Source organism: Saccopteryx leptura, chromosome 11 (assembly GCF_036850995.1).
Source record: "Saccopteryx leptura isolate mSacLep1 chromosome 11, mSacLep1_pri_phased_curated, whole genome shotgun sequence".
Classification (NCBI taxonomy): Eukaryota; Metazoa; Chordata; class Mammalia; order Chiroptera; family Emballonuridae; genus Saccopteryx; species Saccopteryx leptura.
The window spans coordinates 59894248-59910910 of NC_089513.1; the positions used below are offsets into that span (position 1 = coordinate 59894248).

At 49.0% G+C, this 16663-nt stretch overlaps 1 protein-coding gene across 2 annotated transcripts in view; it reads left to right on the forward strand.

Moving 5' to 3' along the window:
* The first annotated feature begins 6205 nt into the window (after positions 1-6205).
* Positions 6206-16663, forward strand: part of CIDEA (cell death inducing DFFA like effector a) — a 29025-nt gene continuing 18567 nt past the window's right edge. Inside the window, exon 1 of one of the 2 annotated variants that reach the window (XM_066353256.1) lies at positions 6206-6274. In XM_066353256.1, the coding sequence (XP_066209353.1) occupies positions 6237-6274 (38 nt within the window). In that variant the 5' untranslated portion in view covers positions 6206-6236. Of the gene's footprint in view, positions 6275-6326; positions 6675-16663 lie in introns of those variants that run through there. The other variant, XM_066353257.1, reaches the window with a different exon arrangement.

The window sequence follows — 16663 nt, forward strand, 5'->3', positions numbered from 1 at the left end:
GGCCTCTGCCTCAGGCGCTAGAATAGCTCTGGTTGCAACAGAGCAACGCCCCAGGTGGGCAGAGCATCGCCCCCTGGTGGGCATGCCGGGTGGATCCCAGTAGGGCACATGCGGGAGTCTGTCTGACTGCCTCCCGTTTCCAGCTTCAGAAAAATACAAAAAAAAAAGAGTCCACCAGTAAAAATAAATAAATAAATATAAAAGTCTACCAGTGGCTCTCTTTAATGAAACCAATTAGAAACCAAAGGGCAAGATGCCTCTAGTGCAACCTCAGGTCTGGGCAGAGAATGCATTGGGGGTGGGTTGGGAAATAATTAGCATGATGCTCAGTAAATGTTTGCAGAGTGGAATAGCAATCCTTTACACCTTAGTATGAATAAATGTATGGAATTTTTTAAAAAGTTAGCTTTTCTGGAAAGCAATATGAAAATAGGAGGGCCCTGGTAACTTTGGCTGTGGGAAATAGTGGAACACTGAAAGAAATCCTTTGCCTTATTTACAATTCCGCAAAAGATGCCCTGGTTATGAGGTGAACAGTAGCTGAGCTGGTGCCCTTCCAGAGCTCTGTTCCCTCACCAGTGTTATAATAAGATATAACATTTGTTAGTACTTGACAGCTTACAATATATTTCAAAAGCATTATCTCATTTAACCCTCATTGAAACCCATTGAGAGTTGCTAAGGAATACTGATCATCAGGAATTATTAGAAATAAAAAAATTTCCCTGGCTGGTTGGCTAGGTGGTAAAGCCTTGGCCCAGCGTGTGGAAGTCCCAGATTCAATTTCTGGTCAGGGCACACAGGAGAAGCAACCATCGGCTACTCCACCCCTCTCCTTTCCCCTTTATTCTCTCTCCCTCTCCCATAGCCATGGCTCAAATAGTTCAAGCAAGTTGGCCCCTGGAGCTGAGGATGGCCTCTCCTCAAGCACTAAAGTAGCTCAGTTGCCAAGCAAAGAGCAGTGGCCCAGACGGGCAGAAAATCGCCTCCTAGTGGGTTTGCCAGATGGAATCTGGTCAGGGCACATGCGGGAGTCTGTCTCTGCCTCCACGCCTCTCACTTAATAAAAAAATAAATAAAAGAGCCTAACCAGGTGGTGGTGCAGTGGATAGAGCATTGGACTGGGATGCAGAAGACCCAGGTTTGAAACCCCAAGGCTGCCAGCTTGAATGTGGGCTCATCAGCTTGGGCACAGGGTCACTGGCTTGAGCGTGGGATCATAGACATAACCCCATGGTTGCTAGCTTGAGCCCAAAGGTCACTGCCTTGAAGCCCAAGGTCACTGGCTTGAGCCCAAGGTTACTGGCTTGAGCAAGGGGTCACTGGCTCGTCTGGAGCCCCCTGGACAAAGGTCATATGAAAAAACAATCAATGAACAACTAAGGAGACTAAAGAGCTACAACAAAGAATTGATGCTTCTTATCTCTCTCCCTTCCTATCTATCTGTCCCTATCTGTCTCTCTCTGTCTCTGTCAAATATAAAAATAAAAATAAAAGAGAGAAAGAAAGAAATTGAGGCTCATTAAAAACAAAACAAGAAAATTAATGGAATGAAAATTTGCCCACAGTCAAAGAATCTGAAAGTAGCAAGGCCCGGGTTCAGACTTAGTATTCCTTGTTTCATCCACTTTGTTCATAAAATACAGAAATAGGATTAGATAGTTACGAAAGTTCCTTTGAGCTTAAGCATCTGTGTTCTCTGTAATGTAGCCCCCAACATGAGAAGCAGTTTTCGTATCAGGTACTCCCTCTGGCTAGGAGCTAGAGTCCAGCTGTTCGTCACCTATATGGTAGTCACCTTCACTCTGGCCCTGGCACCAGGCTAGGCCAGCCTGCTCTCACCCTAGGAGACAGAGAGCCTTGTGCCTTTTTACAGATGAAGATCTGAGGCTTGGGCGAGGTCACCCTGCTGGAATAAGGTATAAAGCCAGGCTAGGAACCCAGTCTCTGTGCTCCAGACATGCACTCTGCCAATCACCTGCCAGGATTCTGAGAGGACTCCCTGCTTTGCAGAAGGAGCCAGACCAACTGCAGCATCAATCTCATAGACAGCTGCAGGGAGCTGGAAGGTTAGCTTGCTGGAAGTCCTCTCTCGGGCGCAATGTCAGGGGCATAGGCACGCAGACTCTGTAGTGACTGTGTCAACAATCAGTGGCTGAATTAAGCACAAAATGCTGGGTTTCTAATCTTGGTTGCACTGGAACATAGTAGTTGCTGGATTAAGATATACTAATGATGTGAAACAAGAAAGGAGTTTGTGTGAGAGCCAGAAGATGGAAATGTGCCGGAAAGGCACCCTCCCATTACAGCTGGGCATGCGCTGCCTCTTAACCCAATTTCTTTGTGGCCGTCTGTTGGGCTTTAGGGCTGAGCCCTTTGAAACACAAAACGCCCTGATCTCTTCTCCCCCTCCAGACACCTCTCTGCAGTGAACCACCCACTTATATGATACAGATTCCCACTTAGGAGCAGGCAGGTAGCTGGCTGGCCTTAACTTCCAGCTAGGGCCTCCCCCACATATCTGAGTATGGTCCACAGGCACATGAGGCCTGCTCCACATCTGCCTACTGTGATCCACAGACCCAGGGATTCTGCTCACATCTTTGCTGAGTGTGGTCCACAGACCAGGGATTTTGACATAATCTCAGTCTCAGCTACAAACTTGTTTCCCCATCTGTATTTCTCATTTCAACCAAGGGCATGCTAGCTCTCTGGTTACGTGAGCTAAAAATATTGGGGTTGTCTCCAGCTGCTCCCCTGCTTGTTTGTCACCAGGTCCTATGAGATCTTCCCTGGCTCTGTCCTCCTCTCTGCCTACTATCAGTGCCCAGGTCTGTTTCTTGGCTCTTTCACTTGGATCACCTACAGGCTTCCCTGGTCCAGTTTGGCCTCTCTGCGCCATCTCCAGAATGTCCTTCTCAGATCTATTTCTGAACAGGTCACCCTGCCACCCTGGCTGGTTCCCCACTGAGAGCAACAGCCGCTGGGCCCTCAAGGCTATGCAGAGTCAGTCCAACACGGATGCCTAACTGGTTCCCACCAGGCTCCTCTAGACCCGCCCCCCACCCAACTCCAGCCGGCACCACCAGACACGCCATTCCTGTCTGTGCCTTTGGTCTTCCTGAAAGCAGTGCGGAATAGTCACAGCAGCCACCCCTACACACCACTCACCTCCCTCATCCTTGTCCCTTCCTGGACACCTGTGGACAGGAATCATTACTTTGTTCCCTTTGCAATTTGCATTCCTACATTACTGCTAACATAGCACTTCATTCATTTAGTCATTAACAAGCCTAAATGCCTTCTGACAGCAGAAGCCTTTCTAGGTCCTAGGAATAAGTGAATGAATAGCACCCATTTGCCCTGATTGGTTATTGGTACATGAGAATCACTGTGATCTTGATCTTCGCTGCTCCAGAACAGATCTGATCTCTTGAACCTCAGGCATGGGTATATTGCCTTCTACATAGGGTGTCAATAAGTCAGAACGGTTGGGGAGCTTGACTATAGACTATTAGGAGCGACTAGATCGTTTTTATCTTGTTAGGAGTGATAATGTCTCTGTAGTAGGTATGAGAATGATCTTGTTTCTACAAAGATGCAAGCTGAAGGACTTTATATGAAGGGGTTCAGATAAAAATACACATCAATGACAAACACAGATGTCAAAATGGTAACAGGGGTTGGACACAGGCACTGGGTGTAAGGGTGCTCATGTAATGTCTTTATATTTGAAATTTTTCACAATAAAAGGTTTTTTTTAAAAAGTGAGTTGAGCATGACCTGTGGTGGCGCAGTGGATAAAGTGTCGACCTGGAAATGCTGAGGTCGCCGGTTCAAAACCCTGGGCTTGCATGGTCAAGGCACATATGGGAGTTGATGCTTCCAGCTTCTCCCCCTTGTCTCTCTCTCTCTGTCTCTCTCCCCCCCCCTCTCTCTCTCCTCTCTAAAATGAATAAATAAAAAAAAAGAGAAAAAAAAAAGTGAGTTGAGCCTGACCTGTGGTGGCACAGTGGATAAAGCGTTGACCTGGAAATGCTGAGGTCACCGGTTCGAAACCCTGGGCTTGCCTGGTCAAGGCACATATGGGAGTTGATGCTTCCAGCTCCTCCCCCTCTTCTGTCTCTCCTCTCTCTCTCTCTCTCTCTCTCTGTCTCTCCCTCTCCTCTCTAAAATGAATAAATAAATAAATAAATAAGTGAATTGACTTGACTGGATTCATTTTCTCATTTATCAAGTTGGGGGGGGTGTCTTATGGTCCAGCTGTGCTAACAGACAACAGAAATTTACGTCCCACAGTTCCTGAGGCTGAAAGCCCGGGTCAGGATGCCAGCAGGGTTGGTTTCTGGTGAGGACACTTTTCCTGGTTCACAGCTGGCTGTCTTCTCACTGTGTCCTCACATGACAGGCGGGGCTAAGGATCTCTCTGGAGCCTCTTTTCCCTGAGCAACTTAAGCACCCCTCCAAGGGCCTGCCTTCTAACACTATTAAACTGGGCATTAGGATTTCAATATATGAATGGAAGGTGAGGAACACAAACATTCAGGCCATACTGGTGTCAGTGGGAAGGGCAGCTAATGACCTCCTAAGGCCCTGTCCAGCCCTAGGAGCTCTGGGCAGGAACACCCCCTCCTTGAGCCCTGCAGCTGGGGAGTTCACAGCAGGCCCCTTGGGGTCCAGGATTCTGGAAGGAAATTCCTTTTGGCTTCAACATTTCTGCAAGTCAAACGAGGCTTGTTGGCACCAGGGTCCCCGACAGGGAAGAAGTGTGTGTTTGTTTCTGTGAGTTCAGTTGAGGAGGAGGGCGGGCAGAAGGGGGCAGGATTTAAGTGACCAAGTCAATGTGCTGAAAGCAAGTTGAATCGGGAGAACCCAGCGTCAGGTCAACGGACAGCTCTCTGGAAACGTGGTTCACAACAGGACGGTCGCCAGTTACTGGCAATTCATAAACAATCCCTTGACTATGTGCAGGAGGGTGTGCACAAGCAAATCTCTATCCCAGAAAGTTTACACCTTTTAAAGCGCTGGAGCTTTGTGATTAAGAGGTCTGTTGAATCCCTGAGATGTGCCACTCCCATCCCCCTTCTTCAGAAGTCTAACACAGGCACAACTGCACCTTCCCATACTGACGTCTGTGCAAGCGGGAGGTGCACAGAGCCTCTCTCAGCCCTGGCTCGGCTCCCTCTCTCCTTCTTTACTCTGAAAAAGTCCCTGATCTACAGCTGAAAGATTGTCAATGAAGTCCAAACGGTTCCCTTACCCTCCATTCTGAGCGCCCTGGTTGCCCCTGAATGTCCATGATACAGCGGAGGGAACTTAACGCGAAGGAAGTCGAGGAACTTCAAGCGTCCGCGGCAAGGCCCTCGCCTCTGCCAGGAGCTACCGTCTCGGGGAACTGAGAGTCGCGCGTCGGGCTCCCGCCCCAGCGCTGCCTGGGGGTCGCTAACGCGCGCCTCCCGCGCCTCCCTCTCCTCGCCCGCGGCCGGGGTTCAGACAGCACCCCCGTCTTTCCACAGCCCAGGCCGTTCCGCCGGGGCTGGTGATGGGTCAACTGGCCCAACCTCCGGAACGTGCGCGGCAAACACGGGCTGCCACGCGACCACCCGGTGACCCGTGAAGCGTCTGCGGTTCAGCCTCACCGCAACCCTCAAGGGGGCCCAAAGGGTTGTGCGCCCGGGGCGCTCCCGGAGCGCTGGCGCGACCTTCCGCAACGGCGAGCCCATCGCCAAGGTCCTGCGGAGCGCTGGCCGAGCTGCGGGGCGGGGCGGGGCGGGGCGCTGGCCGAGCTGCGGGGCGGGGCGGGGCGCTGGCCGAGCTGCGGGGCGGGGCGGGGCGCTGGCCGGGCGGCGGGGCGGGGCCGGGGCGGGGCCGGGTGGGGCGGGCGGGTCGGGGCGGGTCGGGCGGGGCCGGGTCGGGCTGCGGGGCGGGCCGGGCTGGGTGGGGCGGGGCGGGCCGGGCTGGGCGGGGCGGGTCGGGGCCGGGGCGGGGCCGGGTGGGGCGGGCTGGTCGGGGCGGGTCGGGGCGGGGGCGGGTCGGGCGGGGCCGGGTCGGGCTGCGGGGCGGGCCGGGCTGGGTGGGGCGGGGCGGGGCGGGGCGGGTCGGGCGGGGCCGGGTCGGGCTGCGGGGCGGGCCGGGCTGGGTGGGGCGGGGCGGGGCGGGGCGGGGCGGGGCGGGGCGGGCGGAGCTTTAAGAGACCGCGCGGGCGGGCCGAGGCCGCGCCTGCCGGGACCCGAACCATGGAGATGGCCCGGGACTACGCGGGAGCCCTCATGAGGCGAGTGCCGCGCTCGTCAGGCTCAGCTCCACGCCTGAGCCCTGCGACCCCGCGTCCCAGCGCCCCGCTTTCCGGGTGACCCCCGTGAGCCCCTCAGCCCCCTTCCTCTCTGCGCCCTCTGTCCCCCTGCGCCCCACACGCCCCTCACTCCCACGCTCCGCGAGGCCCGGGGCCCCGCACTCACCCACGCACCTGGCACCCACGCGTGGGCCAGCTGGGTAGACAGGGCCCGGCCCATCGCGCGCTTCTTCCCCTCCTCCCGCTGGCCGCGAGGGACAGGGGTGGCGCGCCGAGTGCGGGGGCGTCCGCAGAACAGGTGACAGTGCTGAGTGCGGCGGTGGCCGCGTCTCTTGCCTTAGCTGCGGACACAGAGGAAGGCACCGTCCCGGGAGCTTCCACGGTGCGTGAGGAAAGGGCTTGTCGGGGTCCTGCGGTTCGCGGCGGGAGCTGGGTTGTGGGGAGCAGCGCTGGCGGGGATGCGCGGCGGCCCCGGGGCGCCCAGGCTGACCCGTCGGGGCGAGAAGCCGGCCGCGGCTCCCACGCGGGGGTTGGCGGACCCGAGCGCGCCTGGACGCTGCCGGGCCCCCCTCGCCGAGCCCGCCCGGAGTTGTAAGAGGGATTTGGGGCGAAGCCCTTCCCGGCTCGCTGCGACGTGGCCCGTGCAGGAACCCGGCCCGTGGACCGCAACCTGTTTGCCCCTCTCCATTCCTTATCTTCTCTTGGGTTCATTTCACGTCCTGATATATACCAAACCAATCCTTGTTGATAAATCCTAAAAATTCTGCGTGGCAGTCACTTTATAGAGTTAAGGGAGACATCATGTTTCTCTGAAGCCTTAAAAATACTTCAAAGAGGATGGAGAAACCTTTGAGTACTTTTAAATGCAGATTTTGGAGATGACGGATCTTGTGTGTATGGAGGGGGAGGGACATGGTGGGTGATGGGGGGGGCAGAGGCAGGTGTAACCGCAGGCGCACTGGGCACGCGCCCTGGGCCCTGACTTCTGAAGGGCCCCGCGAAACCCCAACTTTATACTTTTTTCTAATGACACCAAGTTTAGTTTCATATGTGCAATTTTAACATTAATAGTACATAATGTTTTTTATTTATTTAAAAATATGGTTAATATGTATTTTTATTTTCCCTGTCTCTCTCTCTCTCACTCTCTCTCTTTTTTTTTAATGATATCTCGGTGTTTGGTTTTTTTGTTCTTTTTTTATTATTATTCATTTTAGAGAGGAGAGGGAGAGACAGAGAGAGAGAGAGAGAGAGAGAGAGAGGAAAGACAGAGAGAGAGAAGGGGGGGAGGAGCTGGAAGCATCAACTCCCATTTGTGCCTTGACCAGGCAAGCCCAGGGTTTCCAACCGGCGACCTCAGCATTTCCAGGTCAACGCTTTATCCACTGCGCCACCACAGGTCAGGCCTCTCACTCTCTTTTTTAAGGGGCCCAATATTTTCTTCTGCGGCTGGGACCTCAACCGACCTTAATCTGCCTCTGGGAATGGAGGGGGGGCGGAGAGAATCACTTTACAAAACTAGTATGACAGCCTGACCTGTGGTGGCGCAGTGGATAAAGTGTCAACCTGGAAATGCTGAGGTTGCTGGTTCAAAACCCTGGGCTTGCCTGGTCAAGGTACATATGGGAGTTGATGCTTCCTGCTCCTCCCCCTGCTCTCTCTCTCCCCCCTCTCTATAATGAATAAATAAAATATTTAAAAAAAAAATTAGTATGACCTATATATAGGCTCTGAACTTGGGTTCTTAAAGGGGCTGTGTGTATTACTCGAGGTTAAAAAAATCATTGAAATGTAAAGGTGACCAGTCTGGACTGCACTGGCTTTCTCTTTTCAAACGAGAACAAAAACGCAAGTCAAGGGCTGGGACCTGGAAAGGTGAGAAACAGACTTGGTTCATGCATCTCCCCTAACATGGGTTAAGCAGAAAGGTAAGACCCTTGGTTTCTTTCCTGCTTTTCTCTTCTTTCCAGCACCACACACTCTCATTCCCAAGCACAGCAATTGTGAACAGTTTGGAGTGTATCCTCCAAACCTTTCTCCCGTGGACCTCCAAACACCCACTCTCCATGTTCCTCGGGGCACTGAGGAGCTGGTGTGCTGAGTTTTAGGGAGGAGTAAGAGGGCAGAGACTCCTGGCTGGTATTGCCTGGAGCAGGAAGAGGAGGCGGCACCTGCAGAATTAAGGCTGACCCTGCCCTTTCACCTGACCCTGCTACAGCGTATCCAAATCCCAAATGTATCTGTAAGGTTTCCACAGGGTCAGTGTGTGGTGGAAGCAGCTGGCGTATGAAACAGTGGCCAATTAAATCATAAGGAAATAGCTTATCTTCTGAAACACATTTCTTTCCAGGTGTGATTGACTGTTCACTGGGACACACTATTGTTGCAGTTCTTAGAATTTTAGCTGCTTCCAAACTGAGCTGTTACAATTCTTTGGAATCGACCTGCTTCCAAACTAACCAGGAAGAAAACAATCTGTAACTTGACAGGAACACACTTACCTTCCTGGTCCTTCTTTAAACCACTTCCAGGCTGAAGATGTGTGTGAGCCAGGTGACTGCCACATTTGTGATCGTGGTCTTGTGGGCTTCTGTCTCCTCTCAGTAATCCTTAATTTAAACTAGCTAGTACTATATGGCCAAAGTCTGCCTTTTATCAGTAAATGACTGCGTTTTGCCAAGGAAGTAACTTAATCATTTCTTTTTTAAGATCACCTACATATAAGCAATTATCAGTCTTAAACCAGTCATTAGTTCATTGATCGTCTGTAATCATTAAAGGCCTTAATCTTCACAAAAACAGCCTGAAGTCTTTTAGCGTAATCTGGACTTCGAGGATGTCCGTGTGTGTGTGTGTGTGTGTGTGTGTGTGTGTGTGTGTTGTTCCAGACAAAGGCCACCCTGTCTTTGTGTCCCATCAGTGATAACATTCCTGTCAACTCTGAAGTTTTTATAGAGCTGATGTATTACATTTTGTGCAAAATAGCTGCTTTTGTAGCTGTTTAGTATATTTTTCGTTTTCTGGAATAAGGAACGCTGGGTTTTGTCTAGCTTCCATTTCAGTACAAATTTTTACCACAGTAACCTTAGGGATATAAGCAAGGAACTGAATCTCTTACAAGTAAATTTCTACAGCTCATGGAGACCTCACCAAGGCTGAGGGATACTTCCCAAGCTGTCTTATTTCTCTGTATTTCCATGTTTGCCATCAACACTTCCCTTCTTAGCATTCTCATTGTCACTCCTGGCTTGGGTGACAGTGCCCAGATGACTGATAGTGCCCCTGTCTGTGCTTTATTGCCCCATAGAGGGTCCTCTGTTTCCACCTAGCAATGAAACACGGGGTTCCCTCAGTCGTTGCTTTGCCTTGAATAGTTCTTGGCAGTATCTTACCCAGCCTCATAGAGTCACCTCATTACGGCTGACACCAAAATGTTTCTCCCTGGCTGAGAGAGGCCTTGTTCTTCCAGCGCTTTCACAACAAACATCAGCCCATAGGGGGCCGTGTAAAGACACCATCTCATGGGCTGCGGGGTCAGATTGTTTTACTGGAGTCACGTTCACAGCCACGGTCAGTCGGTTGCTTTATTTCATACATTTTTATAAGTTGAGGACTCCTCGCTTCCCTGCCTTGGGGAAACATTACAAAGACGCTTTGTTTTCCTCATTCTGAAAGATCTGTCCTTTAACAATTTTCAAGATTAATTCTGACTTCTCTTATTGTCTTGATTTCTCTGAAACAATCAATTTCCTCAAGCAGCGTAGCTGAACAGGATAATGTGTTTCCTTGTTTTCTCCCTTTTAGGGAGCTGTTCCGCTTCCTCTGCATAGGATTGCCTGTTCTTTCCCAGGAATCCAAGGCCACTGAAGTGAGGTGCATCTGAAAGCAGAATTCTAAGGCTTCTCAATGCTCCTGTTTCAACATTGATATATTAAGAAATTGAGGGGGAAATAGCAACCCATTTTAGACATTGTGCTAATGGCCAGTGCATATATTATTCTATTAACAAAACCAAAAGTGAGTTGGATTAATATACAGACTGAGAAAAAGTTGGTTAACAGTTGTTCCTGTGGAAAAGAACACAATAATTAATAAATAATAATACAAGAATGAGCTCTGTGTTTCCAGTACTCACAACTATAAACTTACTTTTGCCCTCCCCTGGAATGCTTTGCTTGTGTAGCTAGCTGGTGAACCCGGCTGTTCATTTAGCTGCAGCAGAGAAAGTACTCATATAGTATTTGTTAAACAGGTTTCATGTATATAAAATTTCATGTGACTCCTTTTTATGTTGGATATGAGACAGTCTTGATTTTATGTAACGGGGCCCATCTAAGCACTCATCCTGTTCCTTGAAAAGAAGGACAGAAGCCCTGGCCGGTTGGCTCAGTGGTAGAGTGTCGGCCTGGCGTGCAGGAGTCCCGGGTTCGATTCCCAGCCAAGGCACACAGGAGAAGTGCCCATCTGCTTCTCCACCCCTCCCCCTCTCCTTCCTCTCTGTCTCTCTCTTCCCCTCCCGCAGCCAAGGCTCCATTGGAGCAAAGTTGGCCCAGGCGCTGAGGATGGCTCTATGACCTCTGCCTCAGGCGCTAGAATGGCTCTGGTTGCAACAGAGCAATGCCCCAGAGGGGCAGAGCATCACCCCCTGGTGGGCGTGCCGGGTAGATCCCAGTTGGGCGCATGCGGGAGTCTGTCTGACTGTCTCCTGTTTCCAACTTCAGAAAAATACAAAAAAAAAAAAAAAAAAAAAAAAAAAAGAAAAAAAAAGAAAAGAAAAGAAAAGAAGGACAGAATTTAATTTTCATGTATTCAAGTTTGGTTACATGTGCTCCATAACCCTTTTCTCCAACAATGACCCAGTTCTCGTGTAATGGAGAAGAACAATAGACTGTATGCCTCCTCTTTTTTTTTTTTTTTAATTTTAATTTTTATCAAGGATGACTATATGGAGGTCAACGTGAAGAAGGAGGACCAGAAATGACTGCCAGCTCTTGTCTTGTCAGAAGTTAAGGACAATAAGAACTTTGTATAATCAGCTGTGCTAGGTCACTGGGGCATTGGTGGTTCCTAAGGTGAGTGCTTGCATCCAACATGGAGATAAGGGACAGTAACAACTAGGTCAGAGCTGTTCGTGCTCAGACGAGGTGTGCTTTTGGCCACCAGGGCCTGGATCTAGCATTCCAAGACATAAACATTGTTTTCCTATTTCTCTGATTTTGTTCTCATTTATCTTTTACTCGGTGACTAAGTCGTGGACCAACAGGGGGCAGGGTGCTATGGGGCGGGGGGACAGTGTACAGACAGACCCTCGTCGTGGCGGGCACAGACTGTGGAAGGCCTGTGGGCAATGGCAATGACTCCCCACACTGGGGGAGGAGAAGCTGTTGCCAGTGAAGGTCCAGGGTCCCCCTCTGCTATGGCGGGGTTCACACCTGGTGGGGCAGACACCATGATATGAAAGCAGGAGTTGATTCAAACCCCTGTGCTAGCACTTGCTAACTCTGGTCTTACTCATTTCTTAATGTCCTGAGCCTCAGTTTTCCTCATCTGCAATACTTGTCCTGCAGAGAGAATTATTAGGCAACGCGCTAAGGTGTACAGTGTTTGCCACAGAGTGGAACTTGTCTATTTCTCTCCTCCCCATCAGGACTTCCCTGGTGAGAACAAAGCCAGGCTCTAAATGTAGAGCATAATATGGGTACTCATCACTGCCCTGTCCACCCGGTTGCCCAGGAAGAGACTGTGAGTGAATTCTCTGTAGCATTAGCTTAGCTGAATAAGGGCATCCTGTTTATCGTGTTGTGTAACTGAGGAAGCTGGTGTGACTCCTGGGAATCATGGCATGCGTCCAGAGCTGCCGCCAGGCCCACTGCCCGGTAGGTTCAGGCTCTGGTCCACTCAGTGGGACTCTCACCATTCTGATGAGGAGCGCGCGCTGGAGACCACTGACCTGGCGCAATCCCCTTGCAGTTACCTCCCTGCCAATGACGTAAGCCAGGGGTCCCCAAACTACGGCCCGCGGGCCACATGTGGCCCCCTGAGGCCATTTATCCGGCCCCCGCCGCACTTCTGGAAGGGGCACCTCTTTCATAGGTGGTCAGTGGAGGAGCATAGTTCCCATTGAAATACTGGTCAGTTTGTTGATTTAAATTTACTTGTTTGTTATTTTAAATATCGTATTTGTTCCCGTTTTGTTTTTTTATTTTAAAATAAGATATGTGGGCCCTGGCCGGTTGGCTCAGCGGTAGAGCGTCAGCCTAGCGTGCGGAGGACCCGGGTTCGATTCCCGGCCAGGGCACACAGGAGAAGCGCCTATTTGCTTCTCCACCCCTCCGCCGCACTTTCCTCTCTGTCTCTCTCTTCCTCTCCCGCAGCCAAGGCTCCATTGGAGCAAAGATGGCCCGGGCGCTGGGGATGGCTCTGTGGCCTCTGCCCCAGGCGCTAGAGTGGCTCTGGTCGCAACATGGCGACGCCCAGGATGGGCAGAGCATCGCCCCCTGGTGGGCAGAGCATCGCCCCTGGTGGGCGTGCCGGGTGGATCCCGGTCGGGCGCATGCGGGAGTCTGTCTGACTGTCTCTCCCTGTTTCCAGCTTCAGAAAAATGAAAAAAAAAAAAAAAGTAATAAAATAAGATATGTGCAGTGTGCATAGGGATTTGTTCATAGATTTTTTTGTAGTCCGGCCCTCCAACGGTCTGAGGGACGGTGAACTGGCCCCCTGTGTAAAAAGTTTGGGGACCCCTGATGTAAGCAATGACTGGTGGTATAAAGAAAAGGGGCTGAGGGTGGGACCGAGAACACTGCTGCCCTCGCAGCCCTGAGGCAGCTCTTCCACACGGTACACAGCCAGTGTTCACTGCTTGATGTTTCAATTTAGACAGATGATGTCCCCACCTCCCTTTTTTTTTTTTCTTAATTGGGTATCCTTGAGAAACCACTCTGAGCCTCAGTTTTCTCATCCAGAAGTGGCTAATACTTTCCTCGTAAGGTTGTGATGATAATTAGTTAATACATGTAAAGAGCTAGCAGCACATCGCTGGCCATGGCAAGTGCTCAAGGTGAGCACTTAGGAGGCACTAACGTGATGCTTGCTGAACATATTTCAGGCCCAATTCCTGCTAATAATCCAGGTCTGTTTCCAGAACGCCAGTCTGTTGGTGAGACAGAACTCGCTATTACACGTCCCCTCCTGACCCTGCTGGTAGCGTGAGCTTAACCTGACAATGTTTGAGAGCTGGTTCATTATGATATGATCAGGTTTTCATATTACTTGGTGAGTCATTGAAGTTCCACTTATGTCCATTTATAGAGCTTCAATTTAGACAACATGCTACGTAAAAGTTCTATGCCTAACACTAAGCCAGGCGTTGTGGGAGATACAACAGAGAAGCCTGTGTCTATAGGAAACTCTGATCTAGTTGGGGAGATAAAGTATAGATTAATAAATAGCTGTGTGTGTGTGTAAATTAAGTACTAAATCCTAGGTGCTAGGTATTTAGAAGGAGTACAGGTGTTCTCTAGAATTTTAGCCTTCACTGGTTTCATCTAAACTGTTGTGTCAGGAAGCAGTAGGGTCCCAACTTCGCATCTTTTATAAGGTATCCTTTATGTCATTCTCTGGAATCTCATTGTACAAGTATTTGTCCAAATTGGCAACAACTGTTTGAGCACCTGGACTAGGTGAGCATTGCTCTGGGTGTAGAGACTGTGCAGCTATAGGTGCTGGTGCCTTGGGGGCCGGGGGTTTAAATGAGGTCACATATCAGTTACCACAGCACCCGGCCTGAAGCAAGGTCTGCCTGAAGCATTGCTGATCTTTGTTATTTTAATTTTTCAGTTACAGCTTACTTTCTTTTTTTTTTTTTTTATAATTTTATTTTTAATGGGGCGACATCAATAAATCAGGATACATATATTCAAAGATAACAACTCCAGGTTATCTTGTCGTTCACTTATGTTGCATACCCATCACCCAAAGTCAGATTGTCCTCTGTCACCTTCTATCTAGTTTTCTTTGTGCCCCTCCCCTCCCCCTTTCCCTCTCCCTCTCCCTCCTCCCCTGTAACCACCACACTCTTATAAATGTCTCTTAGTTTCACTTTTATGTCCCACCTACGTATGGAATAATGCAGTTCCTGGTTTTTTCTGATTTACTTATTTCACTTCGTATAATGTTATCAAGATCCCACCATTTTGCTGTAAATGATCCGATGTCATCATTTCTTATGGCTGAGTAGTATTCCATAGTGTATATGTGCCACATCTTCTTTATCCAGTCATCTATTGACGGGCTTTTTGGTTGTTTCCATGTCCTGGCCACTGTGAACAATACAGCTTACTTTCAATGTTATTTTGTATTGTTCCAGGTGTACAGCATAATGGTTAGATTATCATATACTTTATGAAGAGCTAATTTCTGTTTATATTCTTTTGAATAATTTCCTTATGGATAATATTCTTAAGTATAAAAACGTCTACAGTCCTGGGTGAAATCTTTTTACATGTTGGTAGACTGGTCTTGATAGAGACTGAACCACCTTCTAGCACTACCAGCAAAAGCACATCTATTTCCTCTTATGGAGTTGTTTTTCAAAAACTTCTTGCGTGTTGGTTTCTAAACATACAGTGTCATGTCAAAGGTGGTTTCGTGTTTCTTTTCTTTTTTTAATTTTTATAATATCTTTATTTTATTGTTATTTATTGATTTTTGAGAGAGAGAGAGAGAAAGAGAGGCAGACAGAAACATTAATCTGTTTTCTGTATGTGCCCTGACCTAGGATCAAACCTGCAACCCTTGCGTATCAAGGCAACACTCTAACCAACCAAGCTATTCCACCAGGGTATTTTGTTTTGTTTTGTTTGTATTTTTCTGAAGTGAGAAGTGGGGGGCGGCAGACAGACTCCTGCATCTGCCTGACCGACCAGGATCCACCTGGCAAGCCCACTAGGGGGCGATGCTCAGCCCCTCTGGGGGATTGCTCCTCTGCAACTGGAGCCATTCTAGCACCTGAGGCAGAGGCCATGGAGCCATCCTCAGCACCTGGGCCAACTTTGCTCCAATGGAGCCTTGGCTGCAGGAGGGGAAGAGAGAGAGAGAGGAGAGGGGGAAGGATGAAGAAGCAGATGGGCGCTTCTCCTGTGTGCCCTGGCTGGAATTGAACCTGGGACGATGTTCTACTGCTGGGCCAATCAGTCAGGGCCCCAACCAGGGTAGTTTTGTGTTTCTTTAATTACTATCAAAAACTTCATATGTTCACTAATATGCAAATTTTCTTTTTTTTTTAGAAAAAATAAGAGAAAGGAATCATCTAATTTTTAAAATTTTTATTTAGAAAATTAAATTTAAGAGGGTGACTGTAAGGTATTTTTCCCCGCTGAGGAAGAAGAAAGGGTGTAGCCACAAAGTGTGGAATAGCAAAAGCTTTATTTAGTACAGCGCATCCCGCCCGACGATGTTCTCTGGCCCCGGGAACACAGAGGCCAGGGAAGTCGCATGGGGTGATCCGCATGGGAGATATTTAAAGGGTCCCGTTTAGGGTGGTCGAGCTAATATGACGTGGTGAAATCTTACTGGCTGATAAGACAGTCGCTTTTTTTCCAAAGGGCTCCTGGGAAGTTTCTTTTGGCACGCATGGATATGGACAGTTCTAGCCAAGTTCCTGGGTCTGGGTTCCTCACGTGACCATTGCCCACCACCCTACAGTGATGGAATCATCTAATTTTTAAAAAGATTTTATTTATTTATTTTAGAGAGAGTGTGAGATCATAGTTGCTTTGCTTTAGTTGTTCATTGATAGGGCAAGCCCAGGGTTTCAAACAGGCGACCTCAACATTCCAGGTCAATGCTCTATCTACTGTGCCACCACAGGTCAGGCTGTGCAAACTTTTCGTATTCTTTGTTAGTAACTGGTAACTAGATCACCTTTATAAGGCAAAGAGCATGTGCCTGGGGCTGAATCCCAGCTCTGACTTCTACTGGCTGTGGGCAGCTCGCCACACTGATTTTCCTTATCTGTAAATTGAGAAAACTATCAGAGTTTTCTGAAGATTAAGTGAGTTAATATTTATAAAGCAAAATAGGTGTTTCTGAAATAACTTCTGAAGTAGTAAGCATCTTATCATCTATTTCTCATTTATCCATTTTATTACTTTTTTGTAGTTGTTAGGTAACTAAAATTAAATAATTAAAGGTTAGGGATTTTTTTTCTCAAAAATTTAAACTTCATGTTAGTTCTTTTTTATGGAGAAATTTTGAATTAATTTTTTAATAAATGTGAAACTTCCTTCAAAATGTCCTGTGACATACAGTCCAAAGTTCTGTTCCTTCTTGTTATCCCAACCACAATTATTATACTGTTTGGTTATTCCTCAC